The following is a 15,890-nucleotide window of genomic DNA, read 5'->3' on the forward strand; positions in this document are numbered from 1 at the left end:
TTTTAAAATTTACTGTTTAGAACCTTCCACTGATCCAGAAGGTAGTCATAGTCTGTGATGCCCACTATCTCAATATTTCTAAATTAACTATGGCTTTTGTTACAGGCTAGAAGCCCACCAACTGCTAACAACCAGCTGGAGTGTAAGTCAAAAGCTATGAGAGCCCAGAAGGAGAACAATTATTTAGTCCTGGAGGGACCAGCTGGGAAAGTCTTTGAAGGGTCTTCAGAAAATGGCCCAAAAGAAAAGAGGAAAAGTTATTCTACTGAGAAGTGTTTGTGTAATCAAAGCAACCGAGGCCTAAGAACTCACAAAAGATTAGAAAAAGGTAAAGGATGCCTGGAAAGCTGGACTAGGAAAAGGCTGTGAAGGGCCCTGAATGTCACATGTCACATGTTGCCTACAGCATGCAGAATCAAAACATGATAAATCATGTCTTGAATCATGATATATGAAGCATGACACATGAATCATGACATGTGACATGTTGAATGTCACATGTCACATGCCATAGGCAGCCATCAAGAGTATTTGAAAGGAAAGTGTATAATCAGGCCTGTGCTTTAGTAAGGTAATTTGTATAGTGTTCAGTGTAGATTAAAATGGAGAACACAGGTATCAGTTTGACATCGACAGTACAGGAAACCATTTGGGTTTCTTGTACACCTAAATATTAAAACATACATGCAAACACACCAATACACTAAAATCTTGAGAGAGAGGGCCAAAAGTTCTTTGTCGCTGGACTAAAAGTGGAAATAAATGTTTACAACCTCTAAGGTGGATTAAGCTAAGAATTTGGAGTTGTTGGCAAAACTGCCACATAAAATTTCAGACATGCAAAGAAATGCAATTGTAGACTTACACACATACTTCCACCAGAGAAGGGAATCTGGGCAGAGTGGATGACGTAAAAAACGTGTTCAAAGCTTAAGAAATTCCTTGCTCTTCACCAAGAAGAGCCAACAACGTTTTCTTTGAATCAACTCTCATATTCCCTTAAAAAGAAGTTGATAATGTTGTGGAAAACTCACCTATTGAAGTGATAACAAAAACAGCAACCCAGTATGAGTTAACTGGTATTATGTTAAAGGGACAAGTAACTGCACTTTCGACACACACCCTCTAAAAGGTAGGGTGGGAGTGTTTCAAAGAATCAAGTCTGAGTAATAGAAAAGCATATACAACTTCCCCATATACATGTTCAAGCATGGGGGAGCAGGAGGCTGGGTAATTGAATGCAGTTCTGCACACTGGCCATTTTCCCACCACATACCATTTCTTCGGTGTCTCTCCCAAAATTCTCCTTCTAAGTGACACATCCCTTTATTGATCATCTTTCCCCATACTGATCATCCTCAGCAATCATGTGAGTTATTAGTCTAAGTATTTTTTTTCTCAAATATGGTCTTTTAACTACTCCCTAAATATTTTATGTATACATAGTTTGTTTTCCCAATTTAACTACAAGCATTTAAAAAATGGGAATGTTTGTCTATATTTCTGTAATTTTTCATCATGCCTTATGTGGTATATAAAGATCAACAGCAATAAAACAACAAAAGTAATAATAGCTAAGACCTTTTGAATACTAACTGTATGTTCAGCATTATTTCAACAGCTTTACAGGTATTAACGATTTAATTATTACAACAACTGCATGAAGTAGATACCATTGTTGTCATCAGTTTATACTTGAGGAAACTGAGTCATGGGAAGGTTAATTATCTTTTCCATAGTCACAGAGCCATTAAGTGTATGATCTCAGACAGTCTGACACCTGAGCTATGCTTCAATGTACCTGTTAAGATATTCTTTTTCTTGAATTCGAATTCTGAAAGGAATACAGAGTTGAAAAATCAGAGGCCCTAGCTAATCAAGTAAAGTTTTGCTTTAAAAACATCAAGAAACAATCTTCCTAAGGTCTCTGCAACATTTTGTGGCCCATCACAGAACAGGGTCATCTTTGACTTCTACACCAAGGAAAATGTGGCTTTTGGATTCTTGGATAGAACCTACTGCATGGCCTCTATCTTCATATGCCCTTGCTGGGATCTGAAGATAATATGAATAAAGTAGATATAGTGGAAGTGAGTAGAAGAAACATCCTGAACAAAAAACACTTGTTCCACTTGGCCAGCTACCTATATTCTCATCAAGGGAGAGTTGGCCACAGGTAATACCACATCAAAGTGCAAACTCTGGGTCAACTTGCACCTTTACTTATTCCTACCTTTGACACACACATAGCATAACATGTATAATTATTATTCAGGGCATAGTTGGTGGTAGGAAGGTTTTTATACATTTGAGATTCTATTTGGTGAGCATATGGTAACAACACAAGAAATGTGCCATCAGACTACTGTTCATCAGTTTACAAAGATGGCTACAACAATTCTTATGATTCTTGTGCACATGTTTCTTTGCCATGTAACTTTGTCACCCCTTCCCATCAAGATATAGAGTCCATTTCTTTTTCCCTTTAATTTGGCCCTGTGACTTGCCTAAAACTAACAGAAGGCTGCAGAAGGGACATCATATGACTTCAGGGTCTCAGCAGCAAAAGGTCTTTCAGCTTCTGCTTTCAGGCTGTCATTGCTGTGAGATAGGAAGCCTGGGCCAGCCTCCATGAGAATGAGAGACCGCACCTGGTCAACAAGGAGAGCCAACCTTCAGCCATTTGAGTGAGACCATCCAGCCTCAGTTAAGCTGCCAGATGACTGAAGCCAGATAAGTGGCCCCAGGCAAGACCAGCAAAAGAACCAACTTGCTGAGCCCATCCCAAATTGCTAAGGCATAGCAATTTAGGACAAGATAAATTCTTGTGTTTTAAATCAGGATTTGTTATGGAGAAATAGATAACTGATAAAGCTCCAAATCCTAACTGAGACAAGAAATTCAACACCTTTTATATTACCATGATACAAACATTATTTTCTTAATAGTCATCATTAAAGCTTTGTATGTTTAACTGCCCTTCCACTACTACAACAGCTACTGTGCTGGTGCATTCACATGCATGCATACACATAAAGACACATTCTCCAGTTTCCCAACTAGTTACTCATATACTCTTTTGGGCTTTCATTTCTCAATATTGCTATATTTCCAGCTCAGTCCATTTAACTAGCTTCATTCCCATATATCCAGCTCTTCCTGTCTATGAAGAGTAGCTTACCATTACTTACTATGTGCCAGGAACTGTTTCTCACTATCACTTTATCAGGCAGATAGTTCTCTATCAATAACTACTGAACAGATGACTTTATCTAGTCAACCATGACATTAGAATCAATTGCAAGATAGAGATAGGAATCAAAGAGAAGAGATAAATATGTTACCCTTATTACTTATTTTTAAAATATTTATATTGGAAAATATGATTGCGACACCTACTAACCCACACAAACACAAGAACATTTGGGCAACCACAGGCCTCCTCCAATGCAGATTGGTGTGTGAAAAACTTACAGCATGGAGGATTAAAAAATGTATATTCTCTGAAGGCAGATATACCCTTCCAGATACAAGAAAATGAATGAACCATTAATGCTGAGTTCTTTCTCCCAAGCTGACCAATCAGTTATGACGATTCTTCTCCCCTAGGAAGAGTCACTCTTGAGAAGTCACAATTGTAACATTGATGGAGGTTTCCTATAGAAACATAAAGATTGGGAAATATGTGTTTCCCCTATAACAAATTTTGTCCTTATCTTGTGACTTTCCATTATGTTTCCAGCCTCAACATCTCCCCTGAGCCTCAGAATTATATGTACACCTGTCTATTCAGTCTCTGCTTGGAAGCCTAATGGGTATTTCAAACTCAACATGTCAAAGAGGATACTCCTCATTTTTTTTTTAACTATCTCTTCACTCCTGTTTAGTTTGCTAGGGTTGCCATAACAAAATAAGGCTGGGAAACTTAAACAGCAGAATTTTATCCTCTCACAGTTCTAGAGGCTGGAAGTCCAAGATCAAGGAGCCAGCAGTGGTTTCTCCTGGTATCTCTCTCCTTGGATACCTTCTCACTATGTCCTCACATGGCCTTTTCTTTGCACACACATATCTCTGGTGTCTCTTCCTTCTTATAAGGAATCAACCATATTGAATTAGAGACCCACTCTTATGATCTCATTTAACCTTAATTACCTCCTTAAAGGCCCTATCTCCAAATATAGTCACATTAGAGGTTAGGGCTTCAGTACAGGAATTTTAGGGGTAGGGCACAATTCAGTTCCTAACAACCCCTCTCACAATCTTTCCTATTTTACAAAATGGCACCACCACTGATTAATTGCTTAGGCGAAATTTTAGGAATCATCTAAGATTCCTATTCCCCTCATACCCCACATCCAACCCATTAGGAAGTTATGTGTGTTTTACCAATTTCATATCCCACCACCTCCACTATGGACTCCAGGTTTTTCCATCTTGTTCTGCCTGCTCTACTGTAATAGTCTCCTAAATGGTTATACTTGTTCTTTTCCTACACTGCTACAGTCCATTTGTCACATATCCACCAGAGTCAATCAGATACCATTGAAAGTAAATCAGATACCATTGCTTCCCTAATTTTCAATCTCTAGTGACTTCTCATTACGCTTAGAATAAAACTCAACTCCATTTTACAACCCACATTCATCTACCCTTGCCTACCTCACCATCCTTACCACATATCACTCTTCCCCATCATTCACTCAACTCCAGTCACTTTGGCTGCCTTGACTTTCTTCAAGCATCCAAAGCTCACTTTGGTGTCACAACCATTCCATGTGTTCATCCTTGTCCATCCACCTGGAACTCTCTGGATGTGTCTCCCCCCTTTTCATTTCACTGATGTCTCTGCTCAAATGTAACTTTCTTAATAGAGCTTTCCTAACTCTATTTTAAACACACCTCATGACTTTCAACTCCTTTACCTTCCTTTATTTACTTTCAAAACATTTACAACTGCTTGAAATTACATTGTATTTTTATTTGATTATTGTCTAGTCTTCTCCACTAGGTTGTAAACTTCCTGAGGCTTTTTGTTTCTTGCTGTACCTGTAGCACTGAGAAGGGTCCTTGAAACAAAATAGACCCTCAACACATATGCATTGAATGAAAATAATTTATGCAATCTAAATAATTCTGATTTAGAAATTTGATCATGCCACTTCTCGTCTTAAGCTCTCCAATGGCTTCTCATTCCTCTGTGGATAGACTTGAGGCATCTAATATGGTGTACAAGACCTTCCTACTTTTCAGTTTTACCTCTAGCAACTCCCACCATGCAGCTTGAGCTCCAGTCCTCCCTAACCTTTATGAAGACTAGAACCGTGCTGCTTCATCTTGTAATCCTTGGATTCTAGCACAATACCTGACACAAAATGGTTACAAAGCAGCTGTCATTAAATGGCAGGAATTATGCTATAAAACAGAGAGTGTACAGAGTCTTGATTTTACATTTCACTAGCTGGTTACTTTATTGACAAAATGGTGATAATAAAATCAGCCCTAGCTATTTCTCACAGGTGATTTAAAAATCAAATTTATATAAAAATATTTAGAGAGCACCTACTATGTGCTGGGCACTGTCCTATGTGTTGAGGGTACATTAATGAGTGAAATAGACAATGATTTCTGCCTTCATGGAATTTATGTTCTAGTAGGTAAAAGACTACACACACACACACACACACACGTGCACACACACACACACACACAGGTAATAAGTGCAATAGAACTAATTCAGGGAAGGAGAATGAGGAGGGCCTGGTGCAGTGCATATGCACATTTTGTACTTGGTGGTCAGGAAAGTCCTCATAGAGATGATGACATTTGAATAGAGACTCAAAGGGATTGAGGGAATAAACCATGTAGACATTTGGGGAAAGACTATTCCAGTCAGAGGGAACAATAAATGCAAAAACCCTGAGGCAAGAACATGTCTATAGTGTTCAAGATCATATATTCTGGACCATAAAATAAATCTCAATAAATTTAAAAGAATTCACACAATATAAAGTGTTCCCTCAGATCACAACAGAATTAAACGAAGCCCAATTTAATAAATAAAAACAAATAACAGAAAGCATCTCTGGATAATCCTCAAATATTTGGAAACTAAATAACACACCTCTGAATACCTCATGAATCACAGAATAAATCAAAAGAGAATGAATGGAATGAAATTGAAAACAGAAATTATTGAAATTTGTAAGATACATCTAAATTTATGAAACTCAAACACCCATATCAGAAAAGAAGAAAGGTTTAAAATTAACAACCTCAGCTTCTGCTTTAAGAAATTAGAAAAAGAAGAGAAAATAAAACCCGACCTAAGGAGTAGAAAGAAAATGATAAAGATCAGAGTGGGAAACAATGAAATAGAAAATAGAAAATGACAGAGAAAATCAATAAAATTAAAAACTTGTCCTTGAGAAAATCAAAACTGATAAACCTTTCATAAAATAGATCAGAAAAAGAGAAAGAGAAAACACAAGCTACCCATATTAGGAATGTGAGAAGTGACAGTCCAGATTTGACCAATAATAAAAGGAAAATAAAGAAATATTATGAACAACTTTATGCCAATAAACTTGACAACTTTGATGAAAATGTACACATATCTTGAGTAATATGAGCTATCGATATGGTTTTGACCCACGTTCCCATCCAAATCTCAAGTTCAACTGTAATCTCCGATGTTGGAGGGAGGGCCTGGTGGGAGGTGACAGGATCATGGAGGTGGGTCCTTCATGAGTGGTTTAGTACCACCCTTTTAGTGCTGTTCTTGTGACAGTGAGTGAGTTCTCATGAGATCTGGTTGTTTAAAAGTGTGTAGCACCTCCCATTTCATCCTTTCTTGCTGCTCTGGCCATGTGATCTGCCTGCTCGCTCTTCGCCTTCCACCGTGATTCTGTTTCCTCAGGCCTCCCCAGAAGCTGAGCAGATGCCAGCACCATAATTCCAGTACAGCCTATCAAACTGGGAGCCAATTAAACATTTTATTTATTTTATTTATTTTTAAAATTTTTTAATTTATTTATAAATTACCCAGTCTCAGGTATTTCTTTATAGCAATGGGAGAACTGACTAATACAGCTATCATAATGCATTCAGGAAGGAACAGAAGACACTAAATAGCCCTGCACCTATTAAGGAAATTAAGCTTATTTTTAAAAATTCAATTTATAAAGAAGCATATGAATGAAAATACTTTCCACGAAGTAAATCCTAGGCCTGAATTATTTCATCTGTGAATGCTAACAAACACTTAAGCATGATATAATACTCATTCTATGTGAACTCTTCGAAGAAGCTGAAGAGGAGTGAATACTTACCAACTCATTCCACAAGGCTAGCATTACTCTGATACCAAAATCAAAGACATAAGTAATGAAAACCATGGACCAATTTCCCTTGTGAGCACAGATGAAAAATTCTTAGCAAAATTTTAGCAAGTTGAATGTGACAGTATCTAAAAGAAGACCAAGTAGAGTTTACCCCAAGAGTGCAGTGTTGGAGGAAAAACGGGGGACACTGTGGCTAGGCTGGAATGAGCCAGGGAAGTGAAATGAGATCATGTGGCCCAGAGGATTTGTTCCTGATCATCATGACCCTGAACTCAAACAATGAATACTAGCAGTGTGAATTTTAGGCCTCTCTACTGGAGAACAGGGAAAATTGAGGGGTGGTGGGGACTGGTAAATACCACCGAGAGAACTGTCAGCCTCATTGCAAGGCCTTGATTTTTAATTTGAGTGAGATATAGGAAAACCATTGAAGAGTTTTGAGCAGAGGAGTGATATCATCATTTTACTGCATTTTAACGATCTACTTTATTGAGAACATATTTTAGTGGAGTGAGACTGGAATCAGGAAGACCAAATAATAATATTGTCGAAATATTCAGTAAATTATAAATAATTCACATACCAATAATTACTCAAATATTGCAATAACTTCATTATTCTCTGTCATAGTTTAGTGCACCATTTCTGACAAGCTGCTTTATATATACTTACTTTTTTACAGGTAACAGTCTTTTGATAAAATACATTTTGCTAGAGAGGACTCTCAGAAGGATGTGGGGAACTCTGCTTGGTTATAGGTTGATCATTGAAGCCCATTGGAATTTTGCGCAACCATTTTATTACACATCCCTCAGTTTTATTGTCAGAAATAAAATGTTATGCTGAATGGTAAGATCCTAAAACAATACAACATTCCTTTATGCGATGTACTTGGTCCCAACTTGATTGTGATGCCAGAAATACACAATATTTAACCTTTTTCCAAGGAGCTGGTCTCCCTTGAACCAGCTCCCTGCAGTCATTGTTCTCCTGACTGATGTTATCAGAGATCCTATGTAGGATCTAATTCCTACTCATGCCAGAGCAAGCCAGAAGCAGCTCTACCAACTCCTGGGAGCTACAAAGCAATAGGTTCCCAGAGCTTAAAACTATTGAAAATGATGTTTGTCTAAAACGGCCAGAGACAACTTTTATAAGCTTCCAGGAAGTGGAGAACCAGAAAAACTGAGAAGAAAAAAAAAAAAAGCCAAAGCACACAAGGTCAAGGGAGCTGAGAATCAAAGACTGTGATGACAGGCAAGGCTGTGGATATGGAGTGCACACGAGAGTTCTCTTTCATAAGGGATTGATGATGTGCTTGGGGCGGGGTGGCCATTTGCACTGAGTGGTTCAAAAAATGTACAAAGTCCAACCCATGCCTAAGTGAGTGTTGTAGCTCATAGCGATTTAATTTGTTTTGCCACACTTGAAAGTGCAATATGATAGTGAGAGTATTAGGTGCCTTTGAAGGCAGGCAGGGAAGATTTTTTTGGAGGAAGTAAACACCATGTAAAGAATTGTCAACCTCATCCACATTTCAAGTCAATTCTGCTGACATGAAAATGTTTTTCACAGGTCGAGTGTGCAGTTTCCATTTAGCACACAGGCCTTCCACCTGGGAAAGTCCAGCTTGGCAGTGGCATTTCCATCCATCTCACCAAGTTACCTATCCACTGCTGTGTGCTTTCAGCATGATGTTTCTACAGCTGAGCATTATTTAGAAAACTATGTATGTTCGTCTGTACTGAAGCAATAGTGATAGATTAACTACCTGACACACATCATCTTGAAATCTCAGGAGGAAATTACTGCCTACAACACACACACACGACCAGTTTTAGAGTTTTGAGGTTTCAAAAAGTTCTATTAAATGGCTTCAGAATGTTTGAAATGTACAAAACATTTCCTAGGAATTTTTATATCAATGTTTTTCCTATGGAAATGTCTGTGAACTAGAATTGTTTTCTTCTATTCTCTATATATTCATTTGGTAAACATGTATTCAAGTCTATACTTGATACTCAGCATTTGGATATTTATAACAATGAAAAACTGAAGTCCCTGTGCTCAAGGACTTCGATTTAGTGAGGGATAGAAGCATATGCAAGTAGTTACAATTCAAAGAGGCAAGCTGATCAGAGAAATACAAATAAAGCACTAGGAGTTAAAGAGAAGGAGGTCACTAACTGCCAGGGTCATTAGAGACCAACAGAGAAAATTATATATGATCTGGATCTTGATGGACTAAAAGGAATTTATGATGGGGAGAAGCAGAAAGAGTAATATTTTAGGCAGAAAGAATAAAGCCTGGAAGTATATAATCATGCTAAGACTTATATGCTGTATTAGTCCATTTTCATGCTGCCGATAAAGACATACCAGGCACTGGGGAGAAAAGGAGGTTTAATTGGACTTACAGTTCTACATGGCTGGGAAGGCTTCAGAATCATGGCGGGAAGTGAAAGGCACTTCTTACATGGTGGCGGCAAGAGAAAATGAGGAAGCAGCAAAAGTGGAAACCCCTGATAAACTCATCAGATCTCATGAGACTTATTCACTATCACAAGAAAAGCGCAAGAAAGACCAGCTCCCGTGATTCAATTTCCTCCCCCTGGGTCCACAACACATGAGAATTCTGGGAGATACGATTCAAGTTGAGATTTTGGTGGGGACACAGCCAAACCATATCATAGGCCATATTGAGAGTCTCAATATCAAGCACCTAGCTAGTGATTAATTTTGGCCTGTTCTTTGTGAGTGAAAATGATGGGATCAGTTTATGTTCATGAAATTGATGGTGATAATAATGATTAAAAACAGGATCTTTCTATGGAACTTGGCCAACATGTCCATGTGGCTGTGCTAACCAATTATTTACTATTTTATCAACCTGCTTGCATTTTTCTATTTCTAAACTCCTTCAGTATACTTTGAGAAAGTACTATCATACATCATGACTGTTAGTAGAGCCTAGAAGATTTCTCCTTTGACTGTTCTAAATATAACAGTTCATCTGAAATCAATTCATATATTCAACTTAATTCCTGCCAAAATTTCAGTGATACACACACACACACACGGCAAAATTGTTCTAAAGTAAATTCAGAAAATAATAGAGATGAGAAAATTATGAAAACTAGTGCAAATACTAAAATTTGCCGATATACTAACAGATATAACATATTACAACATGTTATATAGCCTCTGAAATAAAAATAATTTGTTACTAGGCTAAAAATAAAATCTGCAGCCCAGAAGTAGAACGTATTACATATAGCACTATAGTTTCAAAAAGGAGATACCATTGGTCAATCAGAAACCTGAAGGTTTAGTCAGTAAGTGCTCTATGAGGGATCAGTTAGCAATTTACAAAGAAAAATTAATTTAGAGCCTCATCTCATTTCATAGGCCAAAATATATTTTAGATAAAGAAGTAAACATTAAAAATTAAACAACAGAAACTAGTAAAAAAAGTGAAATAAATACTTATCAAATGTCTAGATTCAAAAGCACTTAGCTTAGAAATGATAAAAGACTTAAGAGATAAAAATAAGATTGAGCCATATACAAATTTAAAACTTTAATATCTAAACTCTAAAAATCATAAGGCAAATATCAAATTGTGAAAATGGCTACAGAAAATACTAAAAACATTAATAACTTTATTGTATTATGAGCTGGTATTAATGGACAAAAAAACATAAGAAAAAAGGGGGAAATACAAATAAATACAAAATTAACTACAAAGGGAAATTAAAAATAATTATGGTTTTTGACTATATAACTAATCAACAAACATACAAAACCTATATTCATTCTCAGTTGTAATGGAAATCCAAAATAAAACAACATTAAGATATAATTTTTTTGCTGGTATAAATAGTATTTTTCTGATGGATAATATTCAATGTAAATGCAAAGATGGTACAGTGTAGAGTTTGTGTTTGGATAATTGGGTGGTCATTAATTTTATCTTCTTGATTTTATTTTTTAAAATGTCTTTAATGGTGTTTTTTTACTTTTATAATTGAAAAAATTAAAAGTGACAACATATATGTATAGTAATTAAGAAAAATATCTTCTCGAATTGGGGCGAATTTGTAATCCTATACACTGGGCCAACTGGCATCAGAACTTCCACGGACTGTTGTTAAAGAATCTGCTCAAAAACGGTGAGATTTTTCAGTGAAGAAGGGTTATTTCCATCTATCAGGATCTGCTGAGGCAGCAGAACAGAGAACTATCTGTTGTCCATCAGCTCAAAATACTTAATAACAAAATAGGTGTTATACAGCTATCATGAGTCAAAGGCAGAATTTTTTATAGAAAAGAACACACTATAATGATTGAAACATGCATATTCAGCAGAGATTTACTCCGCAGAATTCTAGGCAGCAGGATTAAAAAAAAAAAACAGCATTGCTAAATTACTAAAAGCCTAGAGGTGAGTCGTGTGTGTGATAAGTGCTTCAGAAAATGTTATCATCTATTTTCCTTGTCTTTACAAAGAAACTCTCTGACTTACGATGGTTTGACTTATGATTTTTGAACTTTGCCATGAGTTTAACAGGACATAACCCTGTTGTAGATTGATGAGCATCTGTACTTATAAAACACCTCCACCTCTACACAATTTGTTGGTGGTAGTAGAAGGGGCGGGGGCATGTTATGGGGGTGATTCTTGACAGCTCACTAATATCTATATGAAGGGGTGGATAGAATGATAAATGGTAGGTATGATGTGCTGATGGGACAAAGGACCAAAAAGTTCAGTAGAGGAGTTGGGAAGAGAAGTGTCATGAAAGGTGACAGAAAGATCCACATGCCAGCTTATTCCTTGGGCTAAAAACCATTAATGACATTCCCTCTGTCCTCTCAGCTTATGTAAAACACGTAAGAAATAAAATCAAGGTCCCTCTTTTGAAATTATTTCGCTGAACTGTTGAGTCAGCAACACTGCATGAATTTGCATCTCTACTTTTGCCAAGAGCTATCTATTTAGAGAGCACTGTCTTGTGAAGATGTTCTGTGGGATGTACGACCATCAAGTCACTGTAATCCTGATGATAACGAGAGTCAGGAGTGTGAAAGTGGGAAGGTTGACCCCTGGGTGTATTCTGACTGCTCAAATCAGTCCTGTAAAATTGAAATAAACCTACCTGAGCCAGCTCCTATCCACCTGATAGGATACAAAGAAGACTCACTGGCCTGTGGGTTCTTACGTACAAGCTGCTCTTTTTCCCCTCTACTGATCATGGGAATTTCCAGTTCAGGAGTTGTGTTGGCATGCTGTCCTGGACAGAGTGAGAGCAGAAGGACCTGGCCACACATGTGCTTATATATCGCTTTCCTTTCTCCAGTTAGAGGTTGGAAAGGTGCTTACGGAATCAAAAAAATAAAGAATAAGAATGAAACTAATTTGAACTTGGTTGTAAGAGGGTTTGTCATTTACTATATCCTTCCTGTATCTAACTCAGAGTTAAAAGAAACCACAATATTTCCCCCCAAAACTGATGAAGACTAAATAAAACACTAAACAAGAAAAATAATCAGAACAAATAAGAGTTCATTAAGTGGCTTGATACAAAATAAATAAAAATTGATAGTTTTCCTCTATACTAGCAATAACCAGTTAGAAAACAAATACAGAAATAGCCTATTCACCCCAAAATAGGAGTGGGAGTATTGAAAACCTGTAAGAAGAGTATACTGAGAGAAAGTAAGTAGAAAGACATTTTTATAAAATGGTCACTCCTCCCCCAAATTAATCAATATTTAATTCAATTTAAGTCTGATACAAATGTTTTTGGTTTTTTCAAACAGATTGAAGTTGTAACATTAATGTAAAAATTGGTATGGGAGATTGCCTGGAAACTTACAAAAAATAAAATTGAGGAAAGTAGAATTGGGTACTTGCTATGCAGCTCTTGAAACTGTCTGTAAAGGTACTGTGTTCAGTTAATTATGATGTCACTAAAAGAAGAGTCAAATCAATAGCATTCAGAAAAAGATTCATTTAACTATGGCAACCGGATATATAGCAAAATTAACATGTTCGATTTAGTGGAGTAAATTCAGACTATTTCATAAATGATGTTAAGATTGTTGATCCATCTAGAAGAAAGCAAAATTTAATTTCTACCTCACAACTAAATAAAAAGTTTCAACTGGGCTTGTGTGTGTGTGTGTGTGTGTGTGTTATAATTTGCTTTTTCTTGTATCTTGGCTTTTTAAGTAAGTCTATATATATCTAACTCCTTGTTTAATGGAATTTGTATGTAATGATAAATTTTGACTGCAACAATTTAACTATTTTTTTGATGAACATCTGGCATGGTTCCAGTTTTTTAAGGATGCTTTCATAAAAGTACAATTACTGAAACAAAAAAAATGAGCATTTAAAGTATTACTAGTTGTTGCTATATTCCTGGCACAAAATTCTGGAAGAAATTTCTCATTTATTTATTAAGGGGTTATTCTCAGTTGATTCATGGATGTCTTAACTTGCTCACTACTGCGCTTGATCAGGATAACAAGCATTAACTGGGCACTTTCTTTGCTCCTGACAATAAGCAAAGATCAGGAGCAGGAGGCATAGGAATGGTGGAGGGGTACAATAGAAACTCCTTACTCTTATGCTATTTCAAAAAAAAGTAGGGAAAAGTGCAGATTTATAAGTACCAAATTGGGTGATAGTGCCTATTACATGTGCTTTAAAAGAACCAGAGATAAAAGATTTTTACAAGATAAAATTTGGCTATTTTCTACAACTGTATTCCCCCAAAGTGATTATGACTCCAAATCCATTTTGAATGTAATATTTAGGGTGATTATTATGAATATTAATGTCTCTAATAATTAACTGGATAAAATAAATTCTTCTGCACTGTAAGAAAGTTCAAAATACATGAATGGTCCCAGGACAAAGCTAATGAAAGGGAAGGAAGAAATGTAACCAAGACTTATTTATTATGTACTATACCATGAGCTAGGTGCTTTGATTACATTCTCTTCTATTTTGTCCACCTCTGGCATGACTTGGAAGGACAATGCATTGCCAGGAATTCTCCAAAATGAAGGACAGGTTTAGGGGCAGGAGATTTTTTAAAAAAGAGCCAGCATCTATAGAGTTCCTGCTATATGCCAAATACCGTGCCAGAATCTTGAATCACACTGCTTCTGTTTCACACATGCTCAATCCTCTAAAGTGAGCTCAAAGATGCCTTCTAACCACATGCCAAAGTAGGAAGTCCTAAGGAGAGGACAAAGTCCTCAGGCACACAGTCTTAAGGGTTGAAAGTTTTTAAGTGAGGAGTAGAAGTTAAAAGTATGTGAGAATGAACCTTGGCTGACAGAAGCCACCTCACCCAGATATGCCAAGGAGATTACCCTCCCACCAGCACAACCACCACCTGCCCCACTACTTCCCAACAGCCAATGGCTGACTCATGAACACGGAAATCCAGTCGGCTTCAAATCATGAAAACTCTGCTGTACTATTTATGCTCCAGAGTCCCCTATTGATCAGGCCAAGGCTAGACTTCATTAGACGATATCCTCGATTGGTAATTTGCCCTTTCCTATGTCACTTCCCTTTTTCTGTTATAGGTTTGGCCTGAAGAACACTTCCTCAATAAGTCCCTTGTCCTCAGTTTCTGACTTAGGCTCTGCTTCTGGATAACCCAACATAAAATGAAGAAAATTTGAGTTCCTGGCCATACTTCTGGTTATCACACCTAATGATTTCTGATCTTCACAATGACTCTTCGAAGTAGGGATTACTAATCCCATTTTATGAATTATTAAGGTAGGTACACTGAGCCAGATTCAGCAAAAAAGGTAGGATGCAGAAAGATAGTTCAGATAGATACTGAACTGCTTCAGTAGTTCCTAAGGAGGAACTGATCAAGGCTGCCTTTAGCAGGAAGGTACTTGGCAACCCAACTCCAGAGCCCTAGACTCTAACTTCCCACAAACCAGTTCCTTCAGAGGGAAGGCAGAGGTGAGAGGACAGAAGCTGTATCTTTTCTCAATCCATGTTACATGGTCATTCTTCTAAACCTTTGAAAATTAATCTTAGTCATTTCCGATGTCTGGCAGGTGGAATATGTTAAATATGTTTTCAAATTAACATATACCTAAGGAGTCCAGGGTCTAGATCGCAGTGCAATTTCTCTCGGTTTGGAGTCTTCATTATTTGTCTGTTTCCCTGGAGCTAGGATTCCTCCCTATAGTGAGCCTTCTGACTGCAGCTGATAGCATTCCTCTACCTCGCCTTCTGATGGGGTGGTTCAGGACCAAGAGTAGATTCATAAATACACAAGCCTGGACATCTGAATGAGTTGGGACTTTCTGGATCAATCATCCAGGCTTGAGGTAAGCTTTCAAGTGACTAACAAACATGGCAAGACTGTGCTGCATGGGAACCTACTGACCAGATGGAAGAAAACTTAATTGAACACAGAGTCGATTTTCAAAGTTTAGAATATGGTGTGTTGAGATACGTTTGTTAGCTTTCTCCTTTCTGCTAGGGGACGCTGTTGAGGAAGC

At 37.2% G+C, this 15,890-nt stretch overlaps 1 protein-coding gene across 4 annotated transcripts in view; it reads left to right on the forward strand.

Annotated features, from left to right (window-relative positions):
• The window catches only part of LOC129010021 (uncharacterized), a 92,881-nt gene extending 91,308 nt beyond the window's left edge, over positions 1–1,573 (forward strand). For all 4 annotated transcript variants that reach the window (XR_008492907.2, XR_010122768.1, XR_008492908.2 and 1 more), the window contains one exon: positions 106–1,573. Coding sequence is in view for 1 of the 4 variants with exons in the window: in XM_063647247.1 (XP_063503317.1) it covers positions 106–369 (264 nt within the window). In the remaining 3 variants the exon portion in view is untranslated. The remainder of the gene's footprint in view (positions 1–105) is intronic.
• Positions 1,574–15,890: the final 14,317 nt, after the last annotated feature.

This window comes from Pongo pygmaeus, chromosome 10 (assembly GCF_028885625.2).
Source record: "Pongo pygmaeus isolate AG05252 chromosome 10, NHGRI_mPonPyg2-v2.0_pri, whole genome shotgun sequence".
NCBI classification, from domain to species: Eukaryota; Metazoa; Chordata; class Mammalia; order Primates; family Hominidae; genus Pongo; species Pongo pygmaeus.